The sequence below is a fragment of the Phocoena sinus genome, chromosome 2, assembly GCF_008692025.1.
Source record: "Phocoena sinus isolate mPhoSin1 chromosome 2, mPhoSin1.pri, whole genome shotgun sequence".
Taxonomy (NCBI): domain Eukaryota; kingdom Metazoa; phylum Chordata; class Mammalia; order Artiodactyla; family Phocoenidae; genus Phocoena; species Phocoena sinus.
This window is the reverse complement of record NC_045764.1, coordinates 63485919-63502714: the sequence shown is the minus strand read 5'-3', so window position 1 is coordinate 63502714 and position 16796 is coordinate 63485919. Positions and strand designations below refer to the sequence as shown.

Genomic DNA, 16796 nt, shown 5'->3' with positions numbered 1-16796 from the left:
ACACACACACACACACACACCATCTTTTTTAGCCATTCATCTGTTGATGGACACTTAGGTTGCTTTCATATCTTGGCAATTGCAAATGATGCCGCTATGAACACTGGGTTGCGTGTATCTTTTCTAATTAGTGTTTTTGGTTTTTTTCAGATGTATACCCAGGAGTGGAACTGCTGGGTCATATGGTAGCTCTATTTTTAGAGAAATAGAAATTTTTGAGAAACCTCCATAGTTTTTCACAGTGGCTGCACCAATTTACATTCCCACCAACAGTGTAGAAGCATTCCCTTTTCTCCACATCCTTGCCAACATTTGTTATTTGTGTTCTTTTTGATGACAGCCATCCTGACAGGTGTGAGGTAATACTTCATTATGGTTTTGATTTGCATTTCCCTGATGACTAGCAATACTGAGCATCTTTTCATGTGTCTGTTGGCTATCTGCATTTCCTCTTTGGAAAAATGTCTATTCATTTCTTCTGCCCATTTTTTTATTGGGTTGTTTTTTTTTTTTTTTAATTAATTTATTTTTTTTTTTAAAAACATCTTTATTGGGGTATAATTGCTTTACAATGGTGTGTTAGTTTCTGCTTTATAACAAAGTGAATCAGCTATACATATACATATGTTCCCATATGTCTTCCCTCTTGCGTCTCCCTCCCTCCCACTCTCCCCATCCCACCCCTCCAGGCTGTCACAAAGCACCGAGCTAATATCCTTTGCCTTGCGGCTGCTTCCCCCCAGCTATCTACCTTACTACGTTTGTTAGTGTGTATATGTCCATGACTCTCTCTCGCCCTGTCAAAACTCACCCTTCCCCCTCCCCATATCCTCAAGTCAGTTCTCCAGTAGGTCTGCGTCTTTATTCCTGTCTTACCCCTAGGCTCTTCATGACATTTTTTTTCCTTAAATTCCATATATATGTGTTAGCATACGGTATTTGTCTTTTTCTTTCTGACTTACTTCACTCTGTATGACAGACTCTAGGTCTATCCATCTCATTACAAATAGGTCAATTTCATTTCTTTTTAAGGCTGAGTAATATTCCATTGTGTATATGTGCCACATCTTCTTTATCCATTCGTCCGATGATGGGCGCTTAGGTTCTTTCCATCTCCGGGCTATTGTATATTGGGTTGTTTTTTGATGTTGAGTTGTATGAGCTGTTTACATATGTTGGGTATTAATCCCTTATCGGTCATTATCATTTGCAAATATTTTCTCCCATTCAATAGCATCCAGTCTTACATTTAGATCTTTAATTCCTTTCTGAGTTTATTTCTGTGTATGGTGTTAGAGAATGTTGTAATTTCGTTCTTTTACATGGAGCTGTCCAGTTTTCCCAGCACCACTTTTTGAAAAGACTGTCTTTTCTCCATTGTATATTCTTGCCTCCTTTGTCATAGATTAATTGACCATAAGTGCGCCTGTTTATTTCTGGGCTCTCTATCCTGTTCCATTGAAATATGTGTTTGTTTTTGTACCAGTACCATACCGTTTTGATTACTGTAGGTTTCTGGTATGAATACGACTATAAATTCTTTAAGGACAGGGGCAGCTCATTAATATTCCTTGAACCAGTGCTACTGACAAATTATTGTTGCTTAATAAAAACTGCTTGTACTAAGGATGAATGGAAGGGAGGAAGCCAGCTAGAAATACTACTGGAATCTGAAAACAATGGGCCAGGGATCAAAGTATTTAGAATTTGAGTGCTAATGATTAAAGCAATTAGCTGTCAGAAGTTACTGATCAGGGCTTAATCCTACCAGAGGCCAGTAGTTTTCCAAATCGCTAATTGGTATAACGCTTGGTAAAAGTATTTATGAGTAGACTGCCCTAAAATTGCACAGCGAAAAGAGCAAAATCTTGGTAGACAAAGAGACCAGACTGGAATTTCTGCTCCACCACTACTAGCTGTGTAACCCTGGACATGTTACTTAACCTCTTTGAGTCTCAGTTCTGAAAGATGAGTATAACACCAATCTCACAGAGCTGTTATGAAGGTTAGATGGCATAACATACAGCAAGTGCCAGATACTCAATAAATGCTAGTGTCCTTCCATTTTCTACTTCCCTTTTCTTTTTCTTTCTTTTTAAATATTTATTTATTTTTTGGCTGCGTTGGGTGTTCGTTGCTGCACATGGGCTTTCTCTAGTTGCGGCAAGCGGGGGCTATTCTTTGTTGCAGTGTGCAGGCTTCTCATTGCGGTGGCTTCTCTTGTTGCAGAGCATGGGCTCTAGGCGCGTGGGCTCAGTAGTTGTGGCTTGCGGGCTCTAGAGCACAGGCTCAGTAGTTGTGGCGCGTGGGCTTAGTTGCTCCGTGGCATGTGGGATCTTCCCGGACCAGGGCTCGAACCTGTGTCCCCTGCTTTGGCAGGCAGATTCTTAACCACTGCGCCACCAGGGAAGTCCTACTTCCCTTTTCTTAAAAAGTCATGTTTGCCACTTGGCTGGAGGAGCCCAGGGGCAGGGTGCCTTGTGGGATAACCACACCATAAGAGCAGCTTCCCTGAGGGCTTTCCATGAGCTTCTTACAGAAGCCTGAGGGCTCCACTACTGTGTGGTGCCACCCTGTATGGCAAACAGGCTGACACTCCAACATATAAAAGGGACATGGGCTTGGAACTCTGAAGCTTCCTCAAACTAGGATTGTGGCCCTAGTCAAAAGACCAAAGCCACAAATGTGGGTTCCTAGTTACTACTTACTACCAGGACAAGGTTGAATAGGACAGCAGTTAAACTTTTCATCCAGGACACAGTGTACCTGGTGAGCCATCTCCCTTGCTCCCAACCCAAAGCTTTACAAAAGAAAGGGAGGCTACTTACTGACACCCGAGCTGACAAGCACCCTGCCATCTGAGCATACACTTCCAGAGGAGAGAGCTCCACACCAGACCCAAGCCGCAGCCAACCTCAAGATGTGGACACAGCGATAGCACCCCACTGCTGGCTAGAGATCAGGGTTGAGTGCATGGCCAGAGAGCTTAAGCAATAACAGCAGCTTAAAACGGATGCAGGGGAAATAAAGGAGAGAAGTTCCTGACCCAGTAATAGGTCTTATTCACTACAGCCAGGGATAGAGAAGAAAAGCAAACCCATTTCTCTATTACAACAGATTACAGAACCATAAGCCTTGAGGAAGATCATAGAAAATCCTTCACATATACACCTCTCACCTCTACAGACCCAACCTCCTCCTTTTCCCAGAGCACAGAATGCCTCATTCCAGATCTCTGCTCTGAACTCCTATCAGGGTGTGTTGAGAAGGTCAGCGACTGCAGTGGCTAATCACCCAATCCTTGTAGAGCTGGATGGCGAGTGACATTCTTTAGGTAACAATTATACAGCTGACCTTGTGTTCAGTGGCCCCACAAAGGTGGGAGAAAGCTTCTCATCCAATTGGTTAAACCTCTTGGTGATGCACATTGACTCTAATCTTGTCACTTGTTTCTAGGGCCAGCAGAAGAAATTTTGGAAAATGCAGAAACGTAAGAGTAACCTCTTTCATTTCTAAAAGAAGTATTGGTTGGGCAGCAAAACTCCTTTCCTTCTGTATAATTGTTACCTGAAGAATGTCACTCACCATCCAGCTCTACAAGAATTGGGTGATTAGCCAATAAAGTTGCTGACCTTCAACACACCCTGACAGGAGTTCAGAGCAGAGATCAGGAATGAGGCACTCTGGACTCTGGGAAAACGGCTTCAGATAGTTAAATATTTTCAGGAGAAAATTTTATAAAGCCAATTTCTTGCATCTTTCCATATTTAGAAAAGCACTAAAATCATTAAGATATCTGTTCCTCGTGACCAACAGCAACCTTCTACCAAGATGTGTGCTTGATTGCATGTACCCCTTTCTCCAAAATCACATATATGCTTGCTGACCTCCCCGGCTGCCTCTCTGGAGCAGTTCCTCAGAGCTATTAGAGAGGCTGTCTCCTGGGCTTCAGTCCTCAGTAAGTCCCCAAATAAAACTGAAACTCACAGCTCTCACGTTGTGCATTTTTATTTCAGTTGACAAATCATTAGGAAAAGGACTGAGGTTTATGCCTTCAACAGGCTAAGAAATCGACAACATGCCCCAGAAAGACTGAGTAGCTATAAGGAGAAAAAAAAAATCCCACACCTGCTGTTAAAAACAAAAACAAATCAAAAAAGAAGGTATCAACTGGAAAAAGCTGCCCTGCTTCACTCTTCCGTGTGGAGGTGAGAAGTGGAGTGGAAGGAGATGGGAGGAAGGGCAGCTCTGTGGCTTAGACGTTTTATTTGTATTTTGTTTCATTTTTAAAATCACCAAGTTCTTCCTTCTGCTGTGTATCCTCCTCCAAAGTTTGTAAAAACACTCATCATTATCTCCTTGTTATCCTCAGAAATGCTTGGAATGTAGGCACATAAAAAAAAAAAAAGCAGCAGTAGGTGCTTGCAAGTTAGGCGATTTGCCAAGGGCACATAGTTAAAGAAGTGATTAATAAACATTCTCTGGCTGACTCCTGAATAAATCATGTTTCAGACCCTGAGTCCTCTACTGAGATAGGTCTTCAAGCAGGGTGAGGGGGAAGCAACGATAGCTCAAGGAAATAAGACTGGAATTTTTCATAAACCAGGCCCAGACTACCCACACACATCTTGACCAAGCTGAGCTTCTTGGGTTCAGCAGTGAGAAGAGAGGCTGGTTGAGGACTGCAGGCCTAGCTAATCTAGGCCCAGGAATTCAAAATGGCACACAATTATTTCGCCCCTCACTAAAAACGATGCTCCTGCAACCTATTCTTTCCAAATCACTGTATTTTTTTTTCCTCTTTACGTATCCCTGCGTCCTCCGCATACCCCTTCACAAGAAAAATAATTCTACTACAAAACTCTCTTCCTGCATTGTATTCTTTTCTCTTTGCTTTTAAGACAATATATGTAAGTCTTCTGCAGGACTATGCCTTGTCCTTGTCATGGGAAAGGTTAAAGTGTACACAGCCACTAGTCCAATTAGAGCGGAGAAAACTGATCAGCATGACTCTTCTCCCCAGCCAGGCTGCCCCTTATCGGTTTTCTTCCTACACTCTCTAGACGCATTTCCAATCCATCTCCAATTCTGTGATGGGTTAAGGGCAGCTTGAGTTAGGACCACAGCATAGTGTGATCCTCCTTTCCGTGGAGTCACATGCTTATATTCCAAATTTGAAACTCGAAAGAGACAATCAATTCTAAATGAAACCTGCAAATCATCTTTTTGATGATCTTAGAAATAAACAAAAACCATGACGCATTTTTACAAACTTTTATACAAAGCAGCCCTTTTAAGTTAATTTTAATATAGCCAACAAATAATTAAGTATCTACTATGTTCTGGGCGTTAAGTATAGAAGGAATGGCCAAAGGAGGTATTTTAGGAGATTCAAATTATAATGAATTATGCCACTTATTAACTTGGTCACTTAATATCTGAGGATGAGCAAATCAAATATTGATAATGGCTGCAGATACTCATACAATAATCTTCCTTCCATTCTAGAATAAAAGGGCTGGGGAAGGGTGGTGGGAATTATTTTGTTCAGGGACAGTGGCATCCTAAGTAACTCATATGGATGTGTGTGTGAACATCAGAACAGGATTGGAACTTTATAATAACCATTAAGGACTATGGATTCAATCAACTAGTTTCAGGAAAAGCAAAGAAGAATGCAGTCATATGACATAATCAGATTTAGTCACTTTACCTGGGCTTTATCAACTCCATCAAGCACCCCAAAAAGTATTTGGCGCAACATTAGTTGGGTGCAATCCCAGATAATCAGATCTTTGATTTGCAAACAGGATGTGGCTTAATAATCAAAACAGAAAACTAGGCTTATTCAAATATCTAAAATAATTCCATTTAACAGGTTTAACAACATGCAACACACACCCTCCAGTTGGCAGAAACACCTGTCAATTACAAAACAGGTAGCAAATGCTAAACACTTCCACAAATCATTTACAATTAATGACTACAGCTAACCCTTGGAGGAAGACTCAGAATGGAGTTGAACCTCAACACTAGACTTGTTTTTTAGAAAATGTTAAGTATGAACTTCACTGAATTCCAGGATCAGATCAAAACCAGAAGCTGTGCTGGATTAAGAAAGACACTGACCCATGGAACTTCCCTGGTGGTGCAGTGGTTAAGAATCCGCCTGCCAATGCAGAGGACACGGCTTCGAGCCCTGGTCCGGGAAGATCCCACATGCCACAGAGCAACTAAGCCCGGGCGCCACAACTACTGAGCCTGTGCTCTAGATAGAGCCCGTGAGCTGCAACTACTGAGCCCATGTGCCACAGCTACTGAACCCCACAGGCCTACAGCCCGTGCTCTGCAACAAGAGAAGCCACCACAATGAGAAGCCCGCACACCACAATGAAGAGTAGCCCCTGCTTGCTGCAACTAGAGAAAGCCCACATGCCACAATGAAGACCCAATGCAGCCAAAAATTTTAAAAAATTAAAAAAAAAAAAAAGAAAGACACTGGCCCATGGGACTTCCCTGGTGGCTCAGTGGTTAAGAATCTGCCTGCCAATGCAGAGGACATGGGCTCGGGCCCTGGTCAGGGAAGATCCCACATGCTGCGGAGCTACTAGGCCCATGCGCTACAACTACTGAAGCCCGCGCGCCTACAGCCCATGCTCCGCGAAAAGAGAAGCCACTGCAATGAGAAGCCCACGCACTGCAACAAAGAGTAGCCCCTGCTCACAGCAACTACAGAAAGCCCATGTGCAGCAATGAAGACCCAACACAGCCAAAAAATAAATAAAGTTAAAAAAAAAAAACAGACACTGGAGGAGAGATTCTTTCAAGATGGTGGAGTAGAAGGACGTGCGCTCACTCCCTCTAGCGAGAGCACCAGAATCACAACTAACTGCTGAACAATCATCAACAGGAAGACACTGGAACTCACCAAAAACGATACCCCACATCCAAAGACAAAGGAGAAGCCACAATGAGATGGCAGGAGGGGCGTAATCACAATAAAATCAAATCCCATAACTGCTAGGTGGGTGACTCACAAACTGGAGAACACTTATACCACAGAAGTCCACCCACTGGAGTGAAGGTTCTGGGCCCCATGTCAGGCTGCCCAACCTGGGGGTCTGGCAACCGGAGGAGTAATTCCTAGAGAATCAGACTTTGAAGGCTAACGGGACTTGACTGCAGGACTTCAACAGGACTAGGGGAAAGAGACTCCACTCTTGGAGGGCACACACAAAGTAGTGTGCACATCGGGACCCAGAGGAAGGAGCAATGACCCCATAGGAGACTGAACCAGACCTACTTGCTAGTGTTGGAGGGTCTCCTGCAGAGGCGGGGGGTGCCTGTGGATCACCATGGGGACAAGGACACTGGCAACAGTTCTGGGAAGTACTCCTTGGTGTGAGCCTTCCCAGAGTCCGCCATTAGCCTCACCAAAGAGCTGGGCAGGCTCCAGTGTTGGGCTGCCTCAGGCCAAAGAACCCAGCCCCACCCATCAGCAGACAAACAGATTAAAGTTTTACTGAGCTCTGCCCACCAGAGCAACACCCAGCTCTATCCACCACCAGTCCCTCCCATCAGGAAGCTTGCACAAGCCTCTTAGATAGCCTCATCCACCAGAGGGCAGACAGCAGAAGCAAGAAGAACTACAATTCTGCTGCCTGTGGAAGGAAAACCACATTCACAGAAAGATAGACAAAATGAAAAGGCAGAGGACTTTGTACCAGGTGAAGGAACAAGATAAAACCCCAGAAAACAACCAAATGAAGTGCAGATAGGCAACCTTCCAGAAAAAGAATTCAGAATAATGATAGTGAAGATGATCCAGGAACTCGGAAAAAGAATGGAGGCAAAATCAAGAAGATGCAAGAAATGTTTAATAAAGACCTAGAAGAATTAAAGAACAAACAGAGATGAGCAATATAAAAAGTAAAATGAAAAATACACTAGAAGGAATCAATAGCAGAATAAGTGAGGCAGAAGAATGGATAAGTGACCTGGAAGACAGAATGGTGGAATTCACTGCCATGGAACAGAATAAAGAAAAAAAGAATGAAAAAAAATGAGGACAGGGCTTCCCTGGTGGCGCAGTGGTTGAGAGTCCGCCCGATGCAGGGGACATGGGTTTACACCCCAGTCCGGGAAGATCCCACATGCTGCGGAGTGGCTGGGCCCGTGAGCCATGGCCACTGAGCCTGTGCGTCCAGAGCCTGTGCTCCGCAAGGGAGAGGACACAACAGTGAGAGACCCGCGTACCGCAAAAAAAAAAAAAAAAAGAAGACAGCCTAAGAGACCTCTGGGACAACATTATACGCAACAACATTCACATTATAGGGGTCCCAGAAGGAGAAGAGAGAGAGAAAGGACCCAAGAAGATATTCGAAGAGATTATAGTTGAAAACTCCCCTAACATGGGAAAGGAAATAGCCACCCAAGTCCAGGAAGCGCAGACAGTCCCAGGCAGGATAAACCCAAGGAGAAACATGCCAAGACACATAGTAATCAAAGTGACAAAAATTAAAGACAAAGAACAATTATCGAAAGCAACAAGGGAAAAACGACAAATAACATATAGAGGAACTCCCCTAAGGTTAACAGCTGATTTCTCAGCAGAAACTCTACAAGCCAGAAGGGAGTGGCACAATATATCTAAAGTGATGAAAGGGAAGCACCTACAACCAAGATTACACTACCCAGCAAGGATCTCATTCTGATTCGATGGAGAAATCAAAAGCTTTACAGACAAGTAAAAGCTAAGAGAATTCAGCACCACCAGACCAGCTCTACAACAAATGCTAAAGGGACTTCTCTAAGCGGGAAACACAAGAGAAGAAAAGGACCTACAAAAACAAACCCATAACAATTGAGAAAATGGTCATAGGAACATACATACCGATAATTACCTTAAACGTGAATGAATTAAATGCTCCAACCAAAAGACACAGGCTCGCTGAATGGATACAAAAACAAGACCCATATATATGCTGTCTACAAGAGACCCACTTCAGACCTAGGGACACATACAGACTGAAAGTGAGGGGACGGAAAAAGATATTCCGTGCAAATGGAAATCAAAAGAAACCTGGAGGGGCTACCCTGGTGGCACAATGGTTAAGAATCCGCCTGCCAATGAAGGGGACATGGGCTCGAGCCCTGGCCCAGGAAGATCCCACATGCTGCGGAGCAACTAAGCCCGTGTTCCACAACTACTGAGCCTGCGCTCTACAGCCCGCGAGCCACAGGTACTGAGCCTGCGTGCCACGACTACTGAAGCCAGTGCGCCTAGAGCCCGTGCTCCACAACCAGAGAAATCACCACAATGAGAAGCCCGCACACCACAACGAAGAGTAGCCCCTGCTTGCTGCAACCAGAGAAAACCCTGTGCACAACAACAGCCAATGCAGCCAAAAATTAAAAATAAATAAATCAAAAAAAAAAGAAAGCTGGAGTAGCAACTCATATCAGATAAAATAGACTTTAAAATAAAGAATGTTATAAGAGAAAAGGAAGGACACTACGGAATGATCAACGGATCAATCTGAGAAGAAGATATAACAATCATAGATATATATGCACCCAACAAGGAGCACCTCAATACATAAGGCAACTGCTAACAGCTATAAAAGAGGAAATCGACAGTAACACGATAATAGTGGGGGACTTTAATACCTCACTTACATGAAAGGACAGATCATCCAAACAAAATTAATAAGGAAACACAAGCTTTAAATGACACAATAGAGCAGATAGATTTAATTGATATTTATAGGACATTCCATCCAAAAACAGCAGATTACACTTTCTTCTCAAGTGCACATGGAACATTCTCCAGGATAGGTCACATCTTGGGTCACAAATCAAGCCTCAGTAAATTTAAGAAAACTGAAATCATTTCAAGCATCTTTTCTGACCACAACGCTATGAGATTAGAAATTAGTTACAGGGAAAAAAACTTAAAAAACACAAACACATGGAGGCTAAACAATACGTTACTAAATAACCAAGACATCACTGAAGAAATCAAAGAGGAAATCAAAAAATACCTAGAGACAAATGACAATGAAAACACAATGATCCAAAACCTATGGGATGCAGCAAAAGCAGTTCTAAGAGGGAAGTTTATAGTTATACAAGCCTACCTCAAGAAACAAGAAAATCTCAAATAAACAATCTAACCTGACACCTAAAGGAACTAGAGAAAGAAAAACAAACAAAACCCAAAGTTAGCAGAAGGAAAGAAATCATAAAGATCAGAGCAGAAATAAATGAAATAGAAACAAAGAAAACAATAGCAAAGATCAATAAAACCACAAGCTGGTTCTTTGAGAAGATAAACAAAATTGATAAACCATTAGCCAGACTCATCAAGAGGGAGAGGACTCAAATCAATAAAATTAAAAATGAAAACGGAGAGGGGCTTCCCTGGTAGCGCAGTGGTTGAGAGTCCACCTGCCGAGGCAGGTGGGTTCGTGCCCTGGTCTGGGAAGATCCCACATGCCGCGGAGCGGCTGGGCCTGTGAGCCATGGCCGCTGAGCCTGCGCGTCCAGAGCCTGTGCTCTGCAACGGGAGAGGCTGCAACAGTGAAGAAGCCCGCATACCGCAAAAAAAAAAAAAAGAAAAGAAAAAGGAGAAATTACAACAGACACCATAGAAATACAAAGCATCCTAAGGGACTACTACAAGTAACCCTATGCCAATAAAATGGACAACCTGGAAGAAATGGACAAATTCTTAGAAAGGTATAACCTTCCAAGACTGAACCAGGAAGAAATAGAAAATATGAAGAGACCAATTACAAGTAATGAAATTGAAACTGTGATTAAAAATCTTCCAACAAAGAAAAGTCCAGAACAAGGTGGCTTCACAGGTGAATTCTATCAAACATTTAGAGAAGAGCTAACACCCATCCTTCTCAAAGTCTTCCAAAAAATTGTAGAAGAAGGAACACTCCAAACTCATTCTTTGAGGCCACAATCACCCTGGTACCAAAACCAGACAAAGATACTACAAAAAAAGAAAATTACAGACCGATATCACTGATGAATATAGATGTAGAAATCCTCAACAAAATATTAGCAAACAGAATCCAACAACACATTAAAAGGATCATACACCATGATCAAATGGGATTTATCCCAGGGATGCAAGGATTCTTTAGTATAGGCAAATCAATGTGATACACCATATTAACAAATTGAAGAATAAAAACCATGTGATCATCTCAGTAGATGCAGAAAAAGCTTTTGACAAAATTCAACACCCATTTATGATAAAAACTTTTCAGAAAGTGGGAAGAGAGGCAACCTACCTCAACATAATAAAGGCCATATATGACACACCCACAGCAAACATCATTCTCAATGGTGAAAAACTGAAAGCATTTCCTCAAAGATCAGGAACAACACAAGGATGTCCACTCTCGCCACTATTTTCAACATAGTTTTAGAAGTCCTAGCCATGGCAATCAGAGAAGGAAAAGAAATAAAAGAATACAAATTGGAAAAGAAGAAGTAAAACTGTCACTGTTTGCAGATGACAAGATGCTATACATAGAGAATCCTAAAGATGCCACGAGAAAACTACTAGAGCTTATCAATGAACTCGGTAAAGTTGCACGATACAAAATAAATGCACAGAAACCTCTTGCATTCCTATACACTAACAATGAAAGATCAGAAAGAGAAATTAAGGAAATAATCCCATTCACCACTGCAACAAAAAGAATAAAATACCTAGGAATAAACCTACCTAAGGAGGTAAAAGACCTGTACTCTGAAAACTATAAGACACTGATGAAAGAAATCAAAGATGACACAAACAAATGGAGAGATATACCATGTTCTTGGATTGGAAGAATCAACATTGCGAAAATGACTATTCTACCTAAAGCAATCTACAGATTCAATGCAATCCCTATCAAATTACCAATGGCATTTTTTACAGAACTGGAACAAAAAATCTTAAAATTTGTATGGAGACACAAAAGACCCCAAATAGCCAAAGCAGTCTTGAGGGAAAAAAATGGAGCTGGAGGAATAAGACTCCCTGACTTCAGACTATACTACAAAGTTACAGTAATCAAGACAATATGGTACTGGAACAAAAACAGAAATATAGATCAATGGAACAGGATAGAAAGCCCAGAGATAAACCCATGCACCTATGGCTGACTACTCTGTGACAAAGGAGGCAAGGATATACAATGGAGAAAAGACAGTCTCTTCAATAAGTGGTGCTGGGAAAACTGGACAGCTACATGTAAAAGAATGAAATTAGGGCTTCCCTGGTGGTGCAGTGGTTGAGAGTCTGCCTGCCGATGCAGGCGACGCGGGTTCGTGTCCCAGTCCGGGAAGATCCCACACGCCGCGGAGTGGCTGGGCCCGTGAGCCACGGCTGCTAAGCCTGTGCGTCCGGAGCCTGTGCTCCGCAACAGGAGCGGTCACAACAGTGAGAGGCCCGCGTACCGTAAAAAAAAAAAGAATGAAATTAGAACACTCCCTAACACCATGCACAAAAATAAACTCAAAATGAACTGGAGACCTAAATGTACAACCAGACACTATAAAACTCCTAGAGGAAAACACAGGAAGAACACTCTTTGACATAAATCACAGCAAGATCTTTTTTGATCCACCTCTTAGAGTAATGGAAATAAAAACAGAAATAAACAAATGGGACCTAATGAAATTTAAAAGCTTTTGCAAAGCAAACTACAAATAAGACGAAAAGACAACCCTCAGAATGGGAGAAAATATTTGCAAACGAATCAACGGACAAAGGATTAATCCCCCAAATATATAAACAGCTCATGCAGCTCAATATTAAAAAAACAAACATCCCAATCCAAAAATGGGCAGAAGACCTAAAAAGACATTTCTCCAAAGACATACAGATGGCCAAGAAGTACATGAAAAGCTGCTCAACATCACTAATTATTAGAGAAACGCAAATCAAAACTACAATGAGGTATCACCTCACACCAGTCAGAATGGACATCATCAGAAAATCTACAAACAACAAATGCTGGAGAGGGTGTGAAGAAAAGGAAACCCTCTTGCACTGTTGGTGGGAATGTAAATTGATACAGCCACTATGGAGAACACTATGGAGGTTCCTTAAAAAACTAAAAATAGAATTACCATATGACCTAGCAATCCCACTACTGGGCATATACCCAGAGACAACTATAATTCAAAAAGACACATGCACCCCAATGTTCACTGCAGCACTATTTACAATAGCCAGGACACGGAAGCTACCTAAATGCCCATCGACAGACAAATGGGTAAAGATAATGTGGTCCATATATACAGTGGAATATTACTCAGCCATGAAAAGGAACAAAATTGGGTCATTTGTAGAGGTGTGGATGGATCTAGAGACTGTCATAGAGAGTGAAGTAAGTCAGAAAAACAAATATTAACACATATATGTGGAACCTAGAAAAATGGTACAGATGAACTGGTTTGCAGGGCAGAAATAGAGACACAGATGTAGAGAACAAACGTATGGACACCAAGGGGGAAAGCGGCGGGGGGTTGGGGTGGGGGTGTGATGAATTGGGAGATTGGGATTGACATGTATACACTGATGTGTATAAAATGGATAACTCGGGCTTCCCTGGTGGCGCAGTGGTTGAGGGTCCGCCTGCCGATGCAGGGGACGCGGGTTCGTGCCCCGGTCTGGGAAGATCCCACATGCCGCGGAGCGGCTGGGCCCGTGAGCCGTGGCCGCTGAGCCTGCGCGTCCGGAGCCTGTCCTCCGCAACGGGAGAGGCCACAACAGTGAGAGGCCCGCGTAACGCATAAAAAAAAAAAAAATAAATAAATAAATAAAAATGGATAACTCATAAGAACCTGCTGTATAAAAAATAAATAAAATTCAAATATTAAAAAAAAAAAAAAGAAAGAAAGACACTGGCCCAAAGCCTACAAGGAAGGAAGTTATCTGGAGGAGAAGCTTTAGCTAAGTTTTAACTTGCATATGTTGTTTTCTTTACTAAAACCAACCCCATAGGGAAATATACTACAGTTTGGGCTTTGTTGATGTTGTTTTCCTCCACAGATTCTTCCTTCTTTTTGCAGAAATAGGATTATGGCTCAAGTCATTTGAAAGCCTCTCCAGGAACCTGTATTCCAAAGAGAAGACTCCATAGGAGGAACCTCAGAGAAAGAAGTTACTTGTCTATCTTTGGTAATGTTCCTCCAAAACACCTTTCATTACGTCAGTGGATAAGACCCCTCAACTAATAGAGCAAATTCATTTACAGGGAGGTAATAAATTGAAATAAACATTGTATTTAGTTTCTTGTCTGTCTCTAAATCTGTTTCATTAGGGAATTTACAGCACACCATTGTCACATAACCTATTTCTCTTTTCTTGATTCAACTCTAGTCCTATAGCAATGCAGGTAAAGACTTAATTTTTAGAAGCATAGAAATTATCCTAATTTATATAATACTAGTAAACATTCTAATTACCTTTTAAGCCTTTTATTTTAAAGTATATTTGATTTACAATGTTTTGTTAGTTTCTGGTGTATAGCAAAGTGATTCAGTTATACATATGTATCGATACATATATTCTTTTTCATATTCTTTTCCATTATGGTTTATTACAGGATATTGAATATAGTTCCCTGTGTCTGTTAAGCATTTTCAACACACTGTATCCTTTTGCTTCATATTCCCCAGTTGGACTGCAAAGCTTGGGACTGGGTCATATATTTTTCCTGTAACCACTGAGTGCCCAGCACTGGAATAGGCAGATACCAAACCACCAATTAGGAGACAGATTTAAGTCAGTCCCTAACTTTTCTATACCAAAATAAACATATTCTGAGTGCCAGTTTTATGTGAAGCATTCTATTACTTGTCATGAAGGACTCAGAGAAGTATGTGATCGACCATGGACACAAGAGCATACCTTTTGTCCTCCTTGGCCTAATGCATCTTACCAGTGAAGAACTACCTTTGATGCTATTTCTTTCCCTAAATCATCTGTCACACTCTAAGTGCCATTTTTTTGATTAAATACTTTTAATTCTACATATCAAATGACAACACTTTTTAAACATCTTTTTAAAAATTAATTATATTTCTTGGCTGCATTGGGTCTTCATTGCTGTGTGTGGCCTTTCTCTAGTTGTGGTGAGCGTGGGCTAATCTTCGTTGTGATGGGCGGGCTTCTCGTTGTGGTGGATTCTCTTGCTGTGGAGCACAGGCTCTAGGCGTGCGGGCTTCAGCAGTTGTGACACACGGGCTCAGTAGCTGTGGTTCGTGGGCTCTAGAGCACAGGCTCAGTAGTTGTGGTGCACGGGCTTAGCTGCTCCACGGCATGTGGGATCTTCCCGGACCAGGGCTCGAACCCATATCCCCTGCATTGGCAGGTGGATTCTTAACCACTGCACCACCAGGGAAGTCCTTCATATAACAACTTTTGAAAATAATTTAAGCATACTTAAAATGCCAGAAAAAATGACACTACCATACGGCTCAACCATAAATATGGCTTCCCTCCATAAACACCTATACCTCATAACCAGAGAACTAGATTCCAGGAGAGTTTCGAGAAAATTCTAAATGTTAAGCCCATAAGCTAGAATTTTATTTGTTTGCATTGCTGACTCTATTCATGAGTCTACTCTTCTATTTGCTGTGAAATAACCATCCTCAAACACAATTTTCAGCAGCTGCCTTAAAGAAAACTACCAGCCCCTGCTATTTCAGATGAAACCCATATCCAAAGCACTCCCGACTCTTCATTTCAATCCCACACTCGCCCCAACCTCACCCCTCCCTAGCGCCCCCCACCCTCACTACACACACCAGCCAAGAACTTTGAGCTCAATCATAACCCTTTGTACTTCTGCCTAAGCCTGCCTTCCTTCCTCGAATACCGTCCTTTCCGTCCTGGTCAATTTCTGTACATACACCACTTCACTTTAAGTGGCTGCTCAAAACACATTTCCTTATGCAAGCGTTCTATGATTTTTCTCACAGTTTAAACATTTACCTAATATGTTATGTGTCAGATACTTTTATGTAATTTTGCTTATCTCTCTTGTCTTGTCTTAACCAATTTTGAGTGTCAGCTCTGGTCTCCTCTCCCCAGCCCTGGTCACAGCCTCACTAGGACCCTCGACACTTGAACATGGTCAGATGTCTAGTGGCACCGTATTTTCAGTAATTTGCTATCCTGAATGAACTGTAGTCCTAAAGCAGACATTTTTGGTGAAATACATAGCCCGAGGGCAGGATTCCGGATAAGCCCTGGCCGCAGAAGTCAGCTCAGTGAATGGAGGTGGGGGACTAATCCTTGGGGAGGCTGACAGGACAGCTGGAGAAAAAGGGCAGGTGGAAGTGGAGGCTAGAGGACTGAGATAGACTAGAGGGTTGGTCAAAAGCCAAAGGAATGGCGTTTCAGGAGGTTTGGGGGAGTTGTCCCAAGGAAGGCCCTCTCGGAGCCCGGGAACGAGACGGGACAGGTCCGACTCACCCATGGGTTGGGGAAAGTGGAAGGACACGGAACCGAAGAGCAGGTCACGGTAGCGTTGGAAGGCCTCGTCGAGGACGGAGCAGCCTACCTGCGCGGCCGAACTGACGTGGTACTGGAATTGGAAGGTGTACGGGAAGATGGTGTAGCGCTGCTCGGAGGTTTGGATGTACTGGGGCCATGGCCACAGGGCCGTCGCCCGCCCAGCGAACGCTGCCGCCAGCAGCAGCGAAAACCAGAGCGCGGAGCCTGCCATAGCCCGCCGGTCTCCTCTCTCCCAGTGGGCCGGGCCACGTGACAC

The 16796-nt window shown here is 42.7% G+C and overlaps 1 protein-coding gene across 4 annotated transcripts in view; it reads right to left on the bottom strand.

Moving 5' to 3' along the window:
* HEXA (hexosaminidase subunit alpha) overlaps positions 1–16787 on the bottom strand; it is a 40854-nt gene extending 24067 nt beyond the window's left edge. The window contains exon 1 of one of the 4 annotated variants that reach the window (XM_032623108.1): positions 16499–16787. In XM_032623108.1, the coding sequence (XP_032478999.1) occupies positions 16499–16751 (253 nt within the window). In that variant the 5' untranslated portion in view covers positions 16752–16787. The remainder of the gene's footprint in view (positions 1–16498) is intronic. The other 3 variants (XM_032623109.1, XM_032623110.1, XM_032623111.1) reach the window with 3 other exon arrangements.
* Positions 16788–16796: the final 9 nt, after the last annotated feature.